The 16,128-nt window shown below is 44.1% G+C and overlaps 1 protein-coding gene across 1 annotated transcript in view; it reads right to left on the bottom strand.

Moving 5' to 3' along the window:
- LOC112263258 (metabotropic glutamate receptor 7-like) overlaps window positions 1–16,128 on the bottom strand; it is a 359,595-nt gene that overhangs the window by 161,062 nt on the left and 182,405 nt on the right. The window contains exons 3-4 of the mRNA XM_042329693.1: window positions 10,529–10,664; window positions 7,589–7,743 (exon numbers count right to left, since the gene is read on the bottom strand). Coding sequence (XP_042185627.1) covers window positions 7,589–7,743; window positions 10,529–10,664 — 291 coding nt within the window. The remainder of the gene's footprint in view (window positions 1–7,588; window positions 7,744–10,528; window positions 10,665–16,128) is intronic.

Raw genomic sequence — 16,128 nt, 5'->3', positions numbered from 1 at the left:
TCCTATCATTGATGAGAATGTCTCAGATGACAACCGACATCATATTCATTAAGTACCAACCCATATGTTCAACTGGTCGGATTACCAAAATATGGTTCATTTCCCCCCAACTTCTGATGTTCCCAAACCAAGGGGTTTGCAAATGTCACAACAGTAGGGTAGAGAGAGGAAAAGGGGGGAGAGGTATTTATGACACCTACACCACCCGATGTCACAGGAAGGCCAAAATGATCATCAAGGGCAACAACCACCCTTAGCCACTGCCTGTTCACCCCGCTACCACCCAGAAGGAGAGGTCAGTACAGGTGCATCAAAGCTGGGACCGAGAAGCTGCTTTTCAGTCTCTATCTCAAGACCATCAGACGGTTAAACACCCATAATTGAGTGGCTGCTGCTAACATACTAACTCAAGTCTCTAGCCACTATAAAAAAAAAATGGATGTAATAAATGCCACTTTAAAACCTCTTCGGGATTGGCGGCAACATTTTCACTTTTGGATAAATAGCGTGCCCAATTTTAACTTCCTGCTACTCATCCCCAGAAAATAAGATATGCATATTATCAGTAGAATTGGAAGTTTCTAAAACTGTTTGAATCATGTCTGTGTGTATAATGGAACTTATGTAGCAGGCAAACCATTCAGTTTTTTTTTGTGGTCATTGTCTATTCAATGAGATTTCATTGGGAAACTAGAATTCTAAGGGACTTGTTTGCAGTTCCTACCGCTTCCACTGGATGTCGCCAGTCTTTAGAAATTGGTTGAGGTTATTCCTTTGTGTAATGAGGAAGTACGGCTATCTTGAATCAGTGCAACATTATGTGTACTGTTTGAGAGTTGTGCTAGACTAGAAAGCATGCTTGAGTTTGTTGTCGTCCTGTACTGAAAACAGATAGACCCGTCTTCAAATGATTTATTATTAACGTTTTAAAATACCTAAAGTTGTATTACAAAAGTAGTTTGAAATGTTTTGGCAAAGTTTTACAGGTAACATTTGAGATATTTTGTAGTGACGTTGCGCAAATTGGAAGCTGTTTTTTTCTAGATCAAACGTGCCAAATAATTGGACATTTTGGATATATTTTGACGGAAGTAATAGAAAAAAAGGACAATTTCTGATGTTTATGGGACATATTGGAAAGCCAACAAAAGAAGCTCGTCAAAGGTAAGGCTTGGATTATATTTTTATTTCTGCGTTTTGTGTTGCGCCTGCAGGGTTGAAATATGCTACTCTCTTTTTGTTTACTGTTGTGCTATCATCAGATAATGCTTTTCATCCTTTTTGAAATCTGACATGTTGGCTGGATTCACAACGAGTGTAGCTTTAATTTGGTATCTTACATGTGTGATTTAATGAAAGTTTGATTTTTATATCATTTTACTTGAATTTGGCGCTCTGCATTTTCCCTGGCTATTGGCCAAGTGGGACGCAAGGGTCCCCCCAAACCCAGAGAGGTACAATGCCACTTTATATAATGTTTACATACACTACATTACTCATCTCATATGTATATACTGTACTCTATACCATCTACTGCATCTTGCCTATGCCTACATATTCTTATTCATTCCTTTACACTTGTAAATGGGGGGAGAGGTAGTTGTTGTGAAATTGTTAGATTACTTGTTAGATATTACCGCACGGTCAGAACTAGAAGCACAAGCATTTCTCTACACTCGCATTAACATCTGCTAACCATGTGTATGTGACCAATAAAAATGTAATTTGATTTGATTTACATTTGATCAGGGCTTACAGGTATCTGGTCAAAGCAGTGCACTATGTAGGTGAACAGGATGCCAAAAGGTACACAACCTCTGTTTATCCTGTACAGCCAACTATGCCAGACCTCTTTTATGTTAACACATTCACACTCTACAGTACAGTGGTTCTTTCTTTAAAAGTTTAGAGCTTTATGTGGACTGGGGACTGGGGAATGTAGACTGGAGATTGGGGAATGGGGAATGTGGACTGAGGACTGGGGAATGGGGACTGGGGAATGGGGAATGTGGGACTGGGAACTGGGGACTGGGGACTGGGGATTGGGAACTGGGAACTGGGGACTGGGGACTGGGGACTGGGGACTGGGGACTGGGGACTGGGGAATGTGGACTGGGGACTGGGGATTGTGGAATGTGGAATGGGGAATGGGGAATGTGGGACTGGGGACTGGGGATTGGGAACTGGGAACTGGGGAATGGGAACTGGGAACTGGGAACTGGGGAATGGGAACTGGGAACTGGGAACTGGGGAATGGGACATGGGGAATGGGAACTGGGGACTAGGTAATGGGAACTGGGGACTGGAGAATGGGAACTGGGGAATGGGGAAGGGGGAATGGGGACTAGGGACTAGGGACTGGGGAATGGGGAATGTGGACTGGGGACTGGGGAATGGGGAATGGGGAATGGGGACTAGGGACTGGGGAGTGGGAAGTGGGGAATGGGGACTAGGGATTGGGGACTGGGGAATGGGGAATGCAATGCCTTCCTATTTTAGCCAGGTCAAGATTTGTTCTTGTAACATTTGCATCATTTACACACATCAGTCACGTGTGTTTCTTTGCTACAATAAGAAACTGTTATTCCATCCAACCTAACAACAAGTGATGGAGAGCTGTGCTTTGGTCTTAATTGACATTACATGTGGCTTTTCTCACAGCAGGCTGAACAGCAGGAGTTTTCTCCCTCTTAGTCAGAGAGAGTAGAGAGACGGTCCAGTGAAACCACACAGCAGCCCAGAGTCCCTCAGCCGTCGCTCTGTCTTTCAATCAGACACACCCCCTGTGTGTGTGTGTGTGTGCACATGCCTGTGTGTGTGGGTGTGTGCGTGATTGAGTGAGTGAGTTCAAACCCCGCAGCAATCCTTCTCTCCTATCACTCAGCCAGACTGAACCCTGTCCCTTCTCCTCCCTCCCTCCCCGTCCTCCCCCTCTCCCTCCCCCTCACCCCCCTCCCCAACCCCAGGGCCCCAGAAACACCCATTCCCATAAATCATTAGCTGATAAAGAAAAAAAGTATCTCTGAAAACATCAAAGGGAAACAATTTATTAATTTGACACCTGTGGGCTCTCCCCCGACCAATTACACCCTGTAGCTCAAGGTTATAGACTCCAACAGCTCCAACTCAGTCTCACAGTTTCATCTGTCCAGTGTCTCGCTAAGGCGCAGATGACATCACTCAGTGGTAGACTTGACCCTGCACGACTCAGAGTCTGCTTTCCAAATGGAACGCTATTCCCTATTTAGTGCACTACGTATGACCCAAATGGCACCCTATTCACCCTAAAAAGGGAATAGGGAAATAGGAAAAAGGGAATAGGGAATAGGAAACAGGGAATAGGAAACAGGGAATATGAATAGGGAACAGGAAACATGGAATAGGGAATAGAGTGCCATTTGCGACACACCTGGCACAATCAGAGAGGCTGTGATCTAATCTTGACAGAGGGCAGCCTTCGCTAACAGGCCTAACTGCAAAACACACACTCACACAAGCTTGCACGCACACACATAAACACACACACACATATACACACACATACACACACACACACACACACACACCATACCATCCTGCCCATAGCCAAACATGACACAGTTGTGTGTGATCGTTCAGGATAACAGACTTCCATCATTAGGATCATGTATAATTTGTTCTGGGATTCCTCGTTGAGGTTACCACAGTAACATAGTTTACCACATCAGTCACAGGCTTCATTATTAAGTGCATGGATGATGTCGTCCCCCACAGTGAGTGTGCGTACATATCCCAACCAGAAACCATGGATTTACAGGCTACATTCCCACAGATCTAAAGGATAGAGCTGCCGCTTTCAAGGAGTGGGGTACTAATCCGGATGCTTATAAGATATCTCGTAACGACTTCCGACGAGCCATCAAGCAGTCAAAACGCCAATACAGGACTAAGATCGAATCCTCATCGGATGTGGCAGAGCTTGCAAACTATCATGGATTACAAAGAGAAACCCAGCCGCGAGCTGCCCAGACTGTGTCATCTCACTCTCCATAGCCGATGTGAGGAAGACATTTAAACAGGTTAACATTCAGTCAGATTACAAGGATGCGTGCTTTGCTGACCAGCTGACAAGTGACTTCACTGACATTTTCAACGTCTCCCTGACTGAGTCTGTAATACCAACATGTTTCAAGCAGACCACCCTAGTCTCTGTGCCCGACAATGCCAAGGTAACCTGCCTAAATCACTATCGCCCAGTAGCACTCACATCTGTAGCCATGAAATGCTTTAAAAGGCTGGTCATGGCTCACATCAACATCATCTTCCCAAACACCCGGGACCCACTACAATTCGCATACCACCACAACAGATCCACCGATGAAACAATCTCTATTGCACTCCACACTGCCCTATTCCACCTGGACAAGAGGAATACCTATGTGAGAACGCTGTTCATTGACTATAGCTCAGCGTTCAACTCCATAGTGTCCTCCAGTGTGGTGCCAAGACAACAACATCTCCCTCAATGTCAGCAGGACAAAGAAGCTGATCGTGGACTACAGGAAATGAAGGGCAGAGCACGCCACCATCCACATCGACGGTAAACTGCAGTGGAGCGGGTCGAGAGCTTCAAGTTCCTCGGTGTCCACATCACTAAGGAATTATCATGTCATGTTCCAAACACACCCACACAGTCGTAAAGAAGGCACGACAATGCCTCGTCCCCCTCAGGAGGCTGAGAAGATTTAGGAATGGGCCCTCAGATATTCAACAATGTCTACAGCTGCACCATCGAGAGCATCCTGACTGGCTGCATCGCCGCTTGTCAACTCCTTGGCATCTGACCGGAAGGCGCTACAGAGGTTTAGTGCTACAGAGGTTAGACCCAGTACGTCACTGGAGCTGAGCTCCCTGTCATCCAGGACCTCTATACCAGGCGGTGTCAGAGGAAGACCCTGGAAATTGTCAAAGACTCCAGCCACAAGAGTCATAGACTGTTCTCTCTGCAACCCGCACGGCAAGTGGTACCGATACAACAAGTCTGGAACCAACAGGACGCAAAACAGCTTCTACCCCCAAGCCGTAAGACTGTTAAATAGTTAGTCCGGGTAGCTATTGGTTAACTATTTAACTATCTGCATTGACCTTTTTACTCATCACATATACTGCTGTTACTATTTATTATCTATCCCGTTCCTAGTCACTTTATCCCTACCTAGAATATGTACATATCTACATCAATTACCTTGTACCCCTGCACATTGACTTGGTACTGGTATCCCGTGTATATAGCCAAGTTATCGTTACTCATTGTGTATTTATTCTGTGTGTTATTATTTTATAATTATTTATCTTTATTTATCGATGTATTGTTGGGATGCATTTATGTTGTTTATGAAGCTTGTGACAAATATAATCTGATTTGATGTAGCTACTGTAACTAGTGTTGCTCCAGAATCAGAATCAGATAAAATACCTTTGCACTTGCATTGTGAGTTTGTTGTGTTGCGTAATAAAGACAGTACATATCCTTTACTGTACATTGGCTAAATGTACTGCATTACAGTTTCCTGAGGCTTCTTCATTTGTTGAATGCTTTGGTCAATATGGTAAAAACATATATATATTGCTATATTGCATCATATCTATAAAAATATATATATTTCGCAAGTACATCTCGCAATATACTGCATGTATTATTTAATTGCATTGTTCAATATTCCTCCATAACTATCCTTCCACTACTTATACAGAATGTAGGAGAAGGACAACAGACAGTATTGGTGATAGTATACTTCTACAGAATGTAGGCCAAGGACAACAGACAGCAACAGTAGACAATAGTATGACAGTATTGGTGCTAGTATACAGTCTACGTCTACAGAATGTAGGAGAAGGACAACAGACAGTATTGGTGCTAGTATACAGTCTACGTCTACAGAATGTACGAGAAGGACAACAGTCTACGTCTACAGAATGTACTGTGGACGACAGACAGTATTGGTGCTAGTATACAGTCTACGTCTACAGAATGTACCGTGGACGACAGACAGTATTGGTGCTAGTATACAGTCTACGTCTACAGAATGTACTGTGGACGACAGACAGTATTGGTGCTAGTATACAGTCTACGTCTACAGAATGTACTGTGGACGACAGACAGTATTGGTGCTAGTATACAGTCTACGTCTACAGAATGTAGGAGAACGACAACATACAGTATTGGTGCTAGTATACAGTCTATGTCTACAGAATGTAGGAGAAGGACAACAGACAGTATTGGTGCTAGTATACAGTCTACGTCTACAGAATGTACTGTGGACGACAGACAGTATTGGTGCTAGTATACAGTCTACATCTACAGAATGTACTGTGGACGACAGACAGTATTGGTGCTAGTATACAGTCTACGTCTACAGAATGTAGGAGAAGGACAACAGACAGTATTGGTGCTAGTATACAGTCTACGTCTACAGAATGTACTGTGGACGACAGACAGTATTGGTGAAAGTATACAGTCTACGTCTACAGAATGTAGGAGAATGACAACAGACAGTATTGGTGCTAGTATACAGTCTACGTCTACAGAATGTACTGTGGACGACAGACAGTATTGGTGCTAGTATACAGTCTACGTCTACAGAATGTACTGTGGACGACAGACAGTATTGGTGCTAGTATACAGTCTATGTCTACAGAATATAGGAGAAGGACGACAGTCTACGTCTACAGAATGTACTGTGGACGACAGACAGTATTTGTGCTAGTATACAGTCTACGTCTACAGAATATAGGAGATGGACGACAGTCTACGTCTACAGAATGTACTGTGGACGACAGACAGTATTGGTGCTAGTATACAGTCTACGTCTACAGAATGTAGGAGAAGGACAACAGACAGTATTGGTGCTAGTATACAGTCTACGTCTACAGAATGTACGAGAAGGACGACAGTCTACGTCTACAGAATGTACTGTGGACGACAGACAGTATTGGTGCTAGTATACAGTCTACGTCTACAGAATGTACTGTGGACGACAGACAGTATTGGTGCTAGTATACAGTCTACAGACTGTACTGTGGACGACAGACAGTATTGGTGCTAGTATACAGTCTACAGACTGTACTGTGGATGACAGACAGTATTGGTGCTAGTATACAGTCTACAGACTGTACTGTGGATGACAGACAGTATTGGTGCTAGTATACAGTCTACAGACTGTACTGTGGACGACAGACAGTATTGGTGCTAGTATACAGTCTACAGACTGTACTGTGGATGACAGACAGTATTGGTGCTAGTATACAGTCTACAGACTGTACTGTGGATGACAGACAGTATTGGTGCTAGTATACAGTCTACAGACTGTACTGTGGATGACAGACAGTATTGGTGCTAGTATACAGTCTACAGACTGTACTGTGGATGACAGACAGTATTGGTGCTAGTATACAGTCTACAGACTGTACTGTGGATGACAGACAGTATTGGTGCTAGTATACAGTCTACAGACTGTACTGTGGATGACAGGAGACTTGACATCAAGTCGCTTTTTTTCTTCTTTTCCTTTTTTTTTCTCTCCACTAAAAGTCTGCAGGCACAACCTACCGGCGATGGTTGCTCTTTTTGGCAGGATAGTGACAGCTCCCACTGCTGCTTCCTCTAGCTGATGGACAGGGCTGATCTTGGCTCCCCAGCTGTCTGAACCGATCCACAGGAAATGACCAACCTGGTCCGCCCTCTTACTGGCGTTCAGGATACCCCTGCAATCAGACACACAGATAGAAGGAGTAGGATAGCATAGAATGGAACAGTACGTTATAGTCCATCTTACAAATGAAATGTGTATTTTTTTGCTATGCATTCTCCCAAGCAACCCAGACACCATAGAAACCCACACACACATACACGATTCACAGCAGAGTTTGTCAAACAGTACATTGATCTATCAGTCACACAGCTCCATACAGCAGTTTGTCAAACAGTACATTGATCTATCAGTCACACAGCTCCATACAGCAGTTTGTCAAACAGTACATTGATCTATCAGTCACACAGCTCCATACAGCAGTTTGTCAAACAGTACATTGATCTATCAGTCACACAGCTCCATACAGCAGTTTGTCAAACAGTACATTGATCTATCAGTCACACAGCTCCATACAGCAGTTTTTCCAACAGTACATTGATCTATTATCCCCTTGTGCTTCTCAGTAACATGTTCATATACATTTTTTGTTGTTGTCATTTAGCAGAAGCTTTTATCCCAAAGTGACTTACAGTCACTGCATTCATCTTAAGATAGCTAGGTGTGACAATCGCATATCACAGACATGGGAAGTCCACTTTCTCCTCAATACAGTAGCTATCAGTGGAGCCAGAGTTAGAATGATAGAGCTGCTAGGTGGGTGAAGTACAAGTCTTGGTTCAGGAGAGGAGGGGGATTATTTAAGATACTCTTTGAAGAGGTAAGGTTTACGGGTGCTGTCCTAGCTTCAGGGGAAAGCTAGTTCCAACATTAGCGGACAAAGAAGAGCTTGGACTGGGCTGAGCGAGAGCTGCCCTACTGTAGGTGGCAGAACGGAGTGTTCAGTTTGGGCTGTAGGGTTTGAGCATAGCCTGAAGGTATGGAGGGACAGTTCCTCTTGCTGCTCAATAGGTATAATGGTCTTGTAGTGGATGCGAGCTTTGACTGGAAGACAGTGGAGAAGGGTGTAGGAGTGTGATAACTTGGGAAGGTCTAAAACCAGGCGGGCTGCAGATTTCTGGATAAGATGCAGGAGTTTGAAGGCACAGACCTGGAGCCCAGACAAGAGCGAGTTGCAGCAGTCCAGATTGGAGATGACAAGTGCCTGGATTGGGACCTGCGCCGCTTCCTATGTGAGGAAAGGTCGTACTCTACGGATGTTCCTCTTCCTGTGTGAGGTAGGGTCGTACATAATGCATGTTGTAGAGCGTGAACCTGCAGGAGTGAGTCACTGCTTTGATGTTTGCAGAGAACATCAGGGTGTTGTCCAGGGTTACGCCAAGGTTCTTTGCACTCTGGTAGGGGGACACCATGGAGTTATCAACTGTGATTAAGTGGTCTTGAAGGAGAAGAATGGTTGATTGTCATTGTCATAGAAATTATAGGAGAGACCATGTGAGGATATGACGGAGCCTAGTGACTTGGTGAATAAAGAGAAGAGGAGAGGGCCTAGAACCGAGCCCTGGGGGACACCAGTAGTGAGAGTACGTGGTGCAGACACAGATCCTCTCCACGTCACCTGGTAGGAGCGGCCTGCCAGGTAGGATGCCATCCAAGAGCCTGGACGCCCAGCCCTGAGAAGTTGGAGAGGAGGATCTGATGGTTCACAGTATTGAAGGTAGAGGATAGATCTAGGAGGATGAGAACAGAGAAGGGAGAGTCAGCTTTGGCAGAGCGGAGAGCCTCCGTGACAAAGAGAAGAGCAGTCTCTGTTGAGTGACCCGTCTTGAAGCCTGACTTGTTAGGGTCAAGAATATCGTTCTGAGAGAGATAACGAGAAAGTTAACACGCTCAAGTGTTTTGGAAAGAAAAGAAAGTAGGGATACAGGTCTATAATTTTTTGACGTCAGATGAGTGGAGTGTTGGTTTCTTGAGGAGGGGAACAACTCGAGCCATTTTGAAGTCAGAGGGGACGCAGCCAGCGATCAGGGATGACCTGATGAGGGAAGTGAGGAATGGGATATCTCCAAAGAGAGGGGAAAAAAGGTCAATGTGTAGGGTAGTTTTCCGTTCTTTTCACTCTGAACAAAGAGATAGCGTGAATAGATATTCCCTCAGTTTCTGTATATTGTCTTGACAGATAAATCAACTGGATGCGGAGTTATATCCGGTTTTATGTGGAACTACAGATCAATTACTCAACCACACATTGCATTGTGATCTTGCGATCATAACAACAGAAATACAATATCACCAGAACTGTGACAAGACTGATACTTCAATATTTACTGCTGTAAAATGGTTGTGGTGTTGTTGTTTTTGTTCTCCCTACAATAGTAGGTTTACAAACTGTACGCACGTTCAGTGTTTTAAAGCAGGTGCTGAGGATCAAAACGATTTGTTCAGCATAAAGTACAAGACAAGTCTACGTGACTGTGATCTATCATCTAAGCTCAGATGTGGTTTTACTGAAACAATGATTCAACCCTTGGATGAAGACCTAAAGGTTCGATACATTGTTTCATTATTAAATGGAAATATTTGACTGCTGTGTGTGTCCTTTCTGCAAACACAGGGATAAATCATTAGCCTCTTAATCGGTGTCACACATTATGCTTGGTGAGATAATGAACAGGAGATACCGGCGCTGTGAGAATGGCTCCGGCTCCAAAATGTGTCAGCATTAAATCAAACATTATTGAAGGGAATTAAGTTGACATCGTCCTGAACCTTCTTTTAGCTTTTTTAGGTTTAAATTCCTAGGACTCAGCAGCCCATGAGCTGCCAGAACAATATTTAAAATCTTGCTTTGAGTGCCAGCACACAGAAATCCCTTTAGCTAAAACCTAGTAGATACATACCGTATGTCCTCATCTGATGCGAAGAGGATGACTGCCCGGGCGTAACGAGTCTCCAGAAGCAGCCTGATGATCTTGTCGAAGTTCTCCTGCTTGTGATTGTGAGGGATCTTTAAGGACTGAGCGATGCAGATCCCACCTGAAATGGAAAGAGGGAAAATGATGGGCTTCCGGTAAGGTACCTCAAACTGTGAGAAGGACCTGGAAGAAGAACGTTAACTACTAACAACTACAAAAATTACATTTGTAAAAAAATATTTAAAATGTGAAGAAAATAAATGAAATATGCACAACAATTTTTTAAAACATAAATCCGACGAACATCGAACCAAGTCAATTGCAATTATCAAACCTCCCCATACACACTGATCTGAACTGAGGTACACTACTCCACATGTAACAACAGGCTTTGCATTAACAGGCTATTACATACTTTACAATGCCGTACAATATGAAATCCCATAGACATGTTCAAACTAAATATAGTTGAGCTATAGATCACAAAGCCTTTTTGCACACAGTCATTAATTGTACATCTTGGCGTGTGTTACAAGTACATATGAAATATCTACTGCAAGCTACAGTACTGTATGAAATGGTCCATAGCTATGTTGAACAGGGAAGGAAAGTCAAAAGGCAGAATAATGCGGGCTATATTTAATTGAGTCCATATTCCTGTCCCAAACCCCTGAGTTTTAGCTGGGATGTAAGTAGTGTCTGTTTGGTAGCTTTATAACCAGGTCATGTTCATAACTCCCATGTAAATATAGAGGTATCGACATGTTGATTGCAATGAGCTGTCTGTTTGAACTACTGGCACGCAGCTCGGACACCCATGCATACCCCACAAGACATGCCACCGGAGGTCTGTTTGAACTACTGGCACGCAGCTCGGACACCCATGCATACCCCACAAGACATGCCACCGGAGGTCTGTTTGAACTACTGGCACAGAGCTCGGACACCCATGGATACCCCACAAGACATGCCACCGGAGGTCTGTTTGAACTACTGGCACACACCTCGGACACCCATGCATACCCCACAAGACATGCCACCGGAGGTCTGTTTGAACTACTGGCACACCGCTCGGACACCCATGGATACCCCACAAGACATGCCACCGGAGGTCTGTTTGAACTACTGGCACAGAGCTCAGACACCCATGGATACCCCACAAGACATGCCACCGGAGGTCTGTTTGAACTACTGGCACACCGCTCGGACACCCATGGATACCCCACAAGACATGCCACCGGAGGTCTGTTTGAACTACTGGCACACAGCTCGGACACCCATGCATACCCCACAAGACATGCCACCAGAGATCTGTTTGAACTACTGGCACACAGCCTGGACACCCATGCATACCCCACAAGACATGCCACCGGAGGTGTCTTCACAGTCCCCAAGTCCAGAACAGACTATGGGAGGCGCACAGTACTACTGTAACGATTCTCGTCCTCGTCTAGTGACGAGTATGAAAGATCGGACCAATATGCAGCGTGCTACGTGTCCATGTTAATATTTATTTAAACTGAACACAAAACAAAATAACAAGAGAATGAATGAAAACTAAACAGTTCTGTCTGGTGCAGACACAGAAACAGAAAACAACTACCCACAAATCATAGTGGGAAAACAGGCTGCCTAAGTATGGTTCTCAATCAGAGACAACGAAATAAACAGCTGCCTCTGATTGGGAACCATACCAGGCCGAGCACAGAAATAGGAAACCTAGAACAAAAACATAGAATGCGCACCCCAACTCACGCCCTGACCAAACTGAAACATAGACATAAAAAAGGATCTAAGGTCAGGACGTGACAACTAAATAGAGCCATGACTACATGGAACTCTATTCCACATCAGGTAACTGATTCAAGCATTAGAATCAGATTTTTTTTATTTTATTAAAAAGCAGATTAAAAATACACTTTATGGAACAGCGGGGGACTGTGAAGCAACACCAACACAGGCACAGACACACGCATGCACAGGCACAGACACACGCATGCACACAGACGACAACATACACACTATACACACACAAATTATTTAAAAAATAGCATAAACTGCCTGAATTTTGCTGAACCCCAGGAAGATTAGCTGCTGCCCTGGGGATCCATAAACAAATATGAATACAAATACAAATCAGACCCAGGGTCCCCTGAACGCCACATTAGCTCAGGGAACTAACACAAGTCTTCAGGGCTTGAGGCGTGATTATTCATCATGCAGAACTTCCTCTGTTACACTCTAGAGACTGTGTTACCCGACTTCAGACGTATAAAATAGAAGCAATAGAATATACGTGCAGAATATAAAACATTCCAGTCGTGTGTTTAATAAAAGCACTGCTGCCATATGTTGAGTTAAAATTAGATCCTTGTTGTAACAGAGATCACCCAAAAGGGTTGAGAAGAAACACCTGCTACAAACCGGAGGGTTCCTCAGGCGCCTGAGAAATGTACAACAACAATGTATTTACAGTTTTCCCATTGACAGCAGAAATGCTAACTATCACCCACAATATTAATTTGACAGACTTTTAACATTGAGGGAATGTAGCTTTATATCACCCCCTAACCAGGAGCAGCACTTTTAAGAGCATGGTACCCAGAACAGTTGAATAGTATTATTCACTGGTAATTTTCCACAGCTGTCCAGTAGCCTCTTCCCACCCGGCACATAGGATTCATTACCGACCCTTTATCTTTACGACACTAAAGGCTGAATTTATTGTTCTGTCTGTTTAGGCTCTAATCCTCTTATCCCTCTCCATCCAACCCGACAGAGCTTGAAAGAATCTACAGAGAAGAATAGGGGAAACTCCCCAAACACAGGTGTGCCAAGATTGCAGCATCATACCCAAGAAGACTGGAGGCTGTAATCGCTGCACAAGGTGCTTCAACAAGCTTGTAGCATCATACCCAAGAAGACTGGAGGCTGTAATCGCTGCACAAGGTGCTTCAACAAGCTTGTAGCATCATACCCAAGAAGACTGGAGGCTGTAATCGCTGCACAAGGTGCTTCAACAAGCTTGTAGCATCATACCCAAGAAGACTGGAGGCTGTAATCGCTGCACAAGGTGCTTCAACAAGCTTGTAGCATCATACCCAAGAAGACTGGAGGCTGTAATCGCTGCACAAGGTGCTTCAACAAGCTTGTAGCATCATACCCAAGAAGACTGGAGGCTGTAATCGCTGCACAAGGTGCTTCAACAAGCTTGTAGCATCATACCCAAGAAGACTGGAGGCTGTAATCGCTGCACAAGGTGCTTCAACAAGCTTGTAGCATCATACCCAAGAAGACTCGAGGCTGTAACATTTCTAAAAAACTGTTTTTGCTTCATCATAATGTGTTATTGTGTGTAGATTGAAGAGGTAAACAAATATTTAATACATTTTAGAATAAGGCTGTAACGTTTTAAAAAAAAGTGGAAAAAGTCAAGGGGTCTGAATACTTTCCGGAAGGCACTGTATGGAATCTGATTAGTGTAGAATATTTGCTGTGTAATCTGCCTGGCCTTGGTTTTCTCTATGGTCCACTTGATGGACCCATTATAGTCTGCAGAGAAACAGAGATCATCACATCTAGATAGACTCACTGATGTCTCTGAGTTAAGACACAATCCTGAGCTCACCTGACCCTTCGCAATTGAACTGACATAATGGAATTGATCACCTGCTCTTAGTCGACCAGTTAAATTCCTCTAGAGAGGATGTCACCACACATTCAGAGGTTGAATAAATTGACGAAGACAGTCCTTGTAGATAACAGTGTCACACTTTATTTTGATAGTCTGGATTGTCCATCTGAAACACATCTCTACAGATGGTCATACAAACTATCTGTTGATGAGCAACTGCTTGTCAAGGGTACAGTTAGGGTTTAGAGTAAGGCTTGGTAATGTTAGGGCAAAGGTTAAGCTTGGGCTTAAGGTTAATGGATAGTGTCTAAAGATGGACTATCTAAATAAAGTGTACCAATTGTAATTCATCCCTCATCTATGGATTTAGAGCTAAATATATACACTATACATATATATATATATATATATATATAATAATATATCCAACAAAAACACTATCTGACCATTTTGCTAAATATATTCAATATATATATATAATAATATATGCAAGAGAAACACTATCTGACCATTTTGTTAAATATATACAATATATATATACAGTGGGGCAGAAAAGTATTTAGTCAGCCACCAATTGTGCAAGTTCTCCCACTTAAAACGCTCAGAGAGGCCTGTAATTTTCATCATAGGTACACTTCAACTATGACAGACAAAATGAGAAAAAAAAATTATGAATTTATTTGCAAATTATGGTGGAAAATAAGTATTTGGTCAATAACAAAAGTGTATCTCAATACTTTGTTATATACCCTTTGTTGGCAATGACAGAGGTCAAACCTTTTCTGTAAGTCTTTACAAGGTACCTATCTCTCTGATTTGGTCCTGCCGTACATACCTACACGTACGCTACGGTCACAAGACGCAGGCCTCCTAATTGTCCCTAGAATTTCTAAGCAAACAGCTGGAGGCAGGGCTTTCTCCTATAGAGCTCCATTTTTATGGAACGGTCTGCCTACCCATGTCAGAGACGCAAACTCGGTCTCAACCTTAAGTCTTTACTGAAGACTCATCTCTTCAGTGGGTCATATGATTGAGTGTAGTCTGGCCCAGGAGTGGGAAGGTGAACGGAAAGGCTCTGGAGCAACGAACCGCCCTTGCTGTCTCTGCCTGGCCGGTTCCCCTCTTTCCACTGGGATTCTCTGCCTCTAACCCTATTACAGGGGCTGGGTCACTGGCTTACTGGGGCTCTCTCATGCTGTCCCTGGAGGGGGTGCGTCACCTGAGTGGGTTGATTCACTGTTGTGGTCATCCTGTCTGGGTTGGCGCCCCCCTTGGGTTGTGCCGTGGCGGAGATCTTTGTGGGCTATACTCAGCCTTGTCTCAGGATGGTAAGTTGGTGGTTGAAGATATCCCTCTAGTGGTGTGGGGGCTGTGCTTTGGCAAAGTGGGTGGGGTTATATCCTTCCTGTTTGGCCCTGTCCGGGGGTGACCTCGGATGGGGCCACAGTGTCTCCTGACCCCTCCTGTCTCAGCCTCCAGTATTTATGCTGCAGTAGTTTATGTGTCAGGGGGCTGGGGTCAGTTTGTTATATCTGGAGTACTTCTCCTGTCCTATTCGGTGTCCTGTGTGAATTGCTGTCCCCAGTCCACCTGGCCATGCTGCTGTTCCAGTTTCAACTGACCTGAGCCCTAGGACCATGCCCCTGGACTACCTGACATGATGACTCCTTGCTGTCCCCAGTCCACCTGGCCATGCTGCTGCTCCAGTTTCAACTTCCACCTGACTGTGCTGCTGCTCCAGTTTCAACTGTTCTGCCTTATTATTATTCAACCATGCTGGTCATTTATGAACATTTGAACATCTTGGCCATGTTCTGTTATAATCTCCACCCGGCACAGCCAGAAGAGGACTGGCCACCCCACATAGCCTGGTTCCTCTCTAGGTTTCTTCCTAGGTTTTGGCCTTTCTAGGGAGTTTTTCCTAGCCACCGTGCTTCTACACCTGCATTGC

This window comes from Oncorhynchus tshawytscha, linkage group LG02, assembly GCF_018296145.1.
Source record: "Oncorhynchus tshawytscha isolate Ot180627B linkage group LG02, Otsh_v2.0, whole genome shotgun sequence".
NCBI lineage: Eukaryota > Metazoa > Chordata > Actinopteri > Salmoniformes > Salmonidae > Oncorhynchus > Oncorhynchus tshawytscha.
This window is presented reverse-complemented; position numbering and strand designations above follow the sequence as displayed.